This window comes from Diadema antillarum, unplaced genomic scaffold, assembly GCF_040938485.1.
Source record: "Diadema antillarum isolate AM-2024a unplaced genomic scaffold, OU_Dant_1.0 seq00001424_RagTag, whole genome shotgun sequence".
Taxonomy (NCBI): Eukaryota; Metazoa; Echinodermata; class Echinoidea; order Diadematoida; family Diadematidae; genus Diadema; species Diadema antillarum.
In genome coordinates, this window is record NW_027272176.1 from 128905 (window position 1) to 134904 (window position 6000).

The window sequence follows — 6000 nt, forward strand, 5'->3', positions numbered from 1 at the left end:
GTCAGACAGCTTTGTCGGACAAAATGCTTGATGAAATGCCCCCCTGGGGGGCGTTTCATCAACGAGTTCGTCGGAGGTTTTCACCGACAAATTTGCTATCAGCCAATCAGACGCAAGGATTTACACTGATAACTGTTAAAATCTAATGAAATCCTTGCGTCTAATTGGCTGATAGCAAATTTGTCGGTGAAAACTCCGACGAACTCGTTGATGAAACGCCCCCCTGGGTTGTCATGAGTTACCCATGAAGATGAAGGAGGCCTATACATAATAGCGTGGATGTACTTTGGAGTCATCTAATCCAGCTACTTAAAACATGTTTCTACACTGCTTTTTTACTATGACCGCAATATGTCTCTTTTCTGCTTGTAGTTTTGTTGTTGATTGTATGGGGGGGGGGGGCAGTCATATAACATCTGTATATTAACTTGATTACAGCACCTTGGCCATTGTGTTATCTTTTACTGGTGGACCATTTGTGTGACCCATCAGGCATTATGCAAACCAAGGTTGAACTTCGACTGATAATGTGATGGCCTTTAATCTTCTATCTCTGCTTTAAATGCGCCACATCATAGCGGCTCTGGCTGTACCCTAGGTGATATAGCCAAGCCCTGTTTGTATGTGGACCTCAAGGGCTATAAACACAGGGTTGTCTATAATACATACCCAATGCCACTAGCAGTCGCTTCCTTGAATGTGCAGTACTGGTTGTGGCTACTATCCAGTGCCAGCTGTTTCATCAATTGGGTCATGGTCGGGGATGAATGTACGCAAGATCACCAATATTTCAGGAGCATAATGCCTTTGTTCCTCTTGCTTGATATATTTAGTGTGCTAATTTTGCTGGGAAAATTAAAAAAAAAATACAGCAACAATGACCAGTATATACATCTCTTTTGCAAGAATTGTCAGATACCAGATTTAAAGGGGCTGTACAGTACTGGTTGAGGTGGGGATTCATGTTTTTTACATTCCTAAGTGAGATAATGAGAAACCTCTTATGAAATATGAAAGAGCATGTAATTTTAAGAAGGATTCAGCGTTTATTTGATGAAAATTGGTTTTCAAATGGATGAGATATCCAAAAACGTGATAATAATAAAAGACTACAGGCCACGCCTTTTATTAGGATCTCTTTGTTTCACCTTGTTTTTGGATATCTCAGTCATTTCAAAACCGATTTTCATCAAATAAACTTTTGATACCCCTTTAGAATTGCATGCTCTTTGACATCTCATAGAGTGGTTTCTAAATATCTCGCAAAGCTAAATCCTCACCTCGACCAGAACTGTACACACCCTTAAAAAAAAAAGAAAAAAAAAAGCTGCATATGACAACTTGCTTTCTTTGAGTTCTGACTTGGCAAATTGATAGGGCTTTGCTATCTCAATGTAATATGTTGCACTTTTTGTGGAAGGCCACACTTCAAACAGCTGTAATGAAAGCGTTGTGGGGGGGGGGCAATCTACGACTATTGAAAGTGTGATATCATTAGACACTCTCAATAGCATTCATTGAAATGAGGTCTGTGATGCGGGGCTAAATAATGAAAGATTTGAAGGTCATGCTACTCTAGTGTGTATCATGTGAGGATCGGTATCATAAGCTGCACTCTGAACCACTGCCTTTCCACAATGTAAATGAAAAAAAAAAACCCACATAATTAACTAATGTATACCAGCATGTTACAACATGCTCCTGATGGTGAGTGGATGTGGCCATTATTTGTTTCACAAGTGATTTCTTATCGTGTGAATATGACACCGAAAATGGCCTTTTGAAGGGAGACATTTTGTTTCTGTACATTGTTCGTCAAATTGATTTCTGAATGATTGATGGCACAAATTCCCGTAAATACATCATTGGTAATGCAAACCAGTTTGGTCAGACAGAGCATAAACTGAACATTTTTGCTGATGACCATTATGAGTTTGGCAGAAAGTACCTGAAATGACATCATTATTATGGGAAGATGAGCAATAGATAGTTACAATTGAACCTCTGAAGGGCTTTGAATTCACTTCGAAAATGAATTCACCAAAAATCATCTTTGTCAGCTAACCTTTGCATCAATTTGTCAAGATATTGAGTATGATTTGAAAACTCATTCTTCATTGTGTGCATGTGATATGGGGGGAAATAGATCAAACAACATAATGTTTATAAATGTGATTCAACAACATTTTTTACATGAAAAGAAATGTAAAGGTTATGTCAGCTTTAATTTCCTACCTAATACAAAATGTTAGTATCACAATTTAGATTTGTAGTCTTCATTCTAGATTTTTTCTAAAGAAACACAGAAGTCGGGCACTGTCCATAGTTCATGCATGATTTTAAGAAATGTCAAAAGAGTTTGAAATTGTCGTAGTTCACACAAAACGACAGCTTATCCTGTGTACTGCTGATATGGAATTAGGTCAGTATATCTCTTGTAAATCAGTTTGCTTCAGGCAAATCAAGAGCTTGCATCATGTTTGATTGAAAACGCTGATAAAAGTGTAATCTCTTCGCCCCCTTGAAATTCATTGGATCTCAACCACTCTTCCATTCTGTTCATCTCCTTTTTTCCCCCCTTCCTGCAGGAATACTGTTGCAATCCTAGTTTCGAATGTTTGTGCGTTGAACTGGATCATGAATGGCTGATAAAGACGGAGCACGAACAGTTGGGTCATCCCGCAGCAGCTCAAGTAACTCCAGTGTTGGCGAGGACTCCACAGGGACCCCAGAAGCACCAGCTACCTCTCCTGGCCTAAGTCCTCCTCGTAAGCCAAACGCTGGTTTCCAGTGCCAACTGTGCACGTTTATCGCGTCGTCGCAAAGCGCCCTCGACGAACATATGAACATTCATACAGGGTCAAGGCCCTATCAGTGTTTAGAGTGCGGCTTCAGTTGTTCGTTACACAGCACACTTCAGCAGCATCTAGCGATTCACAGGATCGACATGACAAGCTCTGTACTGCTTGACCGTCATATGCCGGACATTAACAAAGTGCGTGATCTGCCCCCACCTCTCCTGCCAGAAGTCAGCCGCGGCTTGCCCGTGCATGTAGCTACCTCAGCCCCTATCCCAACCATGGATAGCCTCAATTCTCTCAGTGCCCTACCCCCATTCTCCGAACATGGACGGGTCTATCAGTGCAAGCTCTGCACTCACATTTCCCCTACCAAGACCCACTTAAATGAACACATGAATGTTCACTCAGGTAAAAAGCCCTATAAGTGCCTGGTCTGTGGCTTTAGTAGTGCCTTCCGTAGCAGCCTCATGCGCCACTTGATCGTGCACACGGGCACTAGTAAGCAGTTCAAGTGTGACCAGTGCCACTACCAGACGCCGTACAAATGCAACCTTCAAGCTCACCGCAGGAAACGCCATTCCACCCTTGATGCCAACCTGCCCCCGCTTTCAATGGCAGGTGACAGTTCACCCACCCTCCACTCAATCAATAATACCTCTACACCTTCAGAAGATGGGCTTTACAAGGCCCCACGTTACAACAATGACAGCAAACCTCTCTCGGATACCTCAGGAAGCCAAGAAAATTGTCCTCCCACCCTAACCCAAGCACTGCACAACAGAGAAGGCAGTCCGTACGATGGCTCGGACGACGCCGGCCGAGAATCAGAAATGGGTAACGGCAAGATAGCACAACATTCAAGCATATCACTACCTCAATCAGAAATGGCATCATCAGACACACTCAGCCCTCAAAAGGCCAGTCCAGGTTCCAGTACAGGTGGTCATCCCCACGAAGCACCAGCACACGATGCACTAGACTTCTCTGGAAGTGCTGTAGCTCACCTTTCTAACCCTGACGTCCATGACAGCGGAGATTCCAACCAAAGTGTTCCTTCTAGATCAGTCCCTGCCATTACCAGCACGCTGGCAGTCTCCAGTAACTCTATCAACAGTATCACCAATGCCACACCTATCTCACCTCAACAGGCCCTGCCTCCCAATGATAGATCCACCCACTGGGCCAACTTCCCAATCTTCAGACGTAAAAAGGAAGGTGGGGCACGCAAGAGGAAGAGAACACCGTTCCCAAAGCGCGAGATGCTCCTCTCACCAGATCGCGACCACGGGACAGAGCTGTGGATCGACACACGATCTGACATTCCCCTGGTAGAAGGCCAGGGTGCAGCAGCCTATGCTGGCGGAATTCATCCCATGGGGGTCAAAGGTGAAGAGATGGTGTCCCCCTTCCCACACCAAGCCATTGTCAACGGGATGGACATGACTGGGTCACCCCGTGACATGGCCATGTACAAGTACGCCCATGGAGTTGTCCAAAATGCCCAATCCCCGGACGACATGACGCCAGACGACTCCGACGACAACCCGGGGCACTCCAGGCCCTATTTCGACCAGGCCTCGCACGAGAGCCACCAGATCACGGACAACGGTGAGCTCCCTACGGCGGCCAAGCAGGCGGAGAAGGGGAGCAAGACGAACGAGGAGGATGGGAAGGCGGACAGCCAGGCCCAGACGGAGTGGATCGGAGGTGACCCGGTGGGGATCCCCCACCAGGCTGTCAAATGTCCCCATTGCGAGACCTTCTTCACAGACCACGTCATCTTCACATTGCACATGAGTTGCCATGGGGCTCGGCACCCCTTCCAGTGTAGCATATGTGGTTATGTGTGCCGTGACAAGATCGAGTTCACTTGTCATGTGACCCGAAGCCAGCACATCAGGTAATGTGTTCAGGGAAGGTTTGTGGATGTTTGGGGCTTCTTCCTATTTTTTTCCTTTTTTTTTTTCTTCTCAAAACTGAAAGTAGCTGTTGAAGCTTTGAACTCAAAACACTTTATGATGCGGGTGCAAAATATATTGAAATATAAGTGTTATTAAGTATTTTGTGTTGAAATTTTCATGTTGTTTCCTGAGCACAAACTTATACGACAACTGTTTTTGCTATGGAGTGAGCTAGTCAGATTGTTGTTGTAAAAAGGTTCTGACAGTTTCAAAAGAAAGTTGTACTTGCAGTGCATTTATTTCATTCAACCTAAAGCTTATATCATTAGAATTTGTGAAATTATCATAGTTTTATACTTTTATATCCAGAAATGAGAGACTTTGAAATCAGGGGAATGATGAGTGCATCTACACACTTTTGTCAGTCAGGAATACTATTTCCCTCATTATGTTCATTGATTCATACAAACAAGGCCAGTCACATATTATCATCTTGTTGTAGTATTAAGCATGTACAGTTTATCTTCGGAGTCAGTAGTAGTGTATCTCTATAGATTTCTATCCTTAGATACGTGGTGTCATGTCATAGATTTTTTTTTTTCTTTCTTTCTTAAGGATGGACTTAATTCACATTCATCTTTGTTGCCAAAAAAAAAAAAATCGAGAGATTATGAGAAGTGACAAGTTGATCTCTGGACAGAATGATATATGCCTTGCAAGAAAGACTGATTTCACGATGAAAACTTCAGTTTTCTGTCCTGTAGTAGTTCTGTCTATTACTCTGCTCGTCCCGCTGCTTCCAATTCAAACCAAATAGCCCACTTGACTTAAAAAAAAAAAGAGATTTCTTGTCTATGTGCCGACACTGCTGATATCCTTCATGTTCTCAAATCATTTCCATCTTATGTATTTATCTCTCTCCTTCTCTATCCCATCTGTCTATCTACTAATTATCTATTGATCTATCTTTCTGTCTTTACGTCTCTATGTCTCTCTGTCATTGGATGGTGCCTGTATTTGTTCCTCAATGGCCAGTATTTTTCTACACCTCATTATATTCAATGTCACAATATATGATGCAACATCATGTTTGCCAGAGATTGGGATGTACTAACTTTGTTGTAATGATGCTGTGGTCGGAAGGCCTGGGCATCTATTGCAGAGTCCCACTTACAACTCTACTCTGGTCAATTTCTGCAAACTTGACTCTGAAGTATTAACTGATTCTCAGAAAGAACAAACAGGATGCCAGTTTTCAGGCAAAAGCCCTGGCAGTCTCAAAGTTCAGGCTTTTTCAT

At 43.2% G+C, this 6000-nt stretch overlaps 1 protein-coding gene across 4 annotated transcripts in view; it reads left to right on the forward strand.

The window, feature by feature from the left end:
- The window catches only part of LOC139709279 (uncharacterized), a 115600-nt gene extending 110085 nt beyond the window's left edge, over positions 1–5515 (forward strand). For all 4 annotated transcript variants that reach the window (XM_071621227.1, XM_071621230.1, XM_071621229.1 and 1 more), the window contains one exon: positions 2589–5515. In XM_071621227.1, the coding sequence (XP_071477328.1) occupies positions 2642–4705 (2064 nt within the window). In that variant the 5' untranslated portion in view covers positions 2589–2641 and the 3' untranslated portion in view covers positions 4706–5515. The remainder of the gene's footprint in view (positions 1–2588) is intronic.
- Positions 5516–6000: the final 485 nt, after the last annotated feature.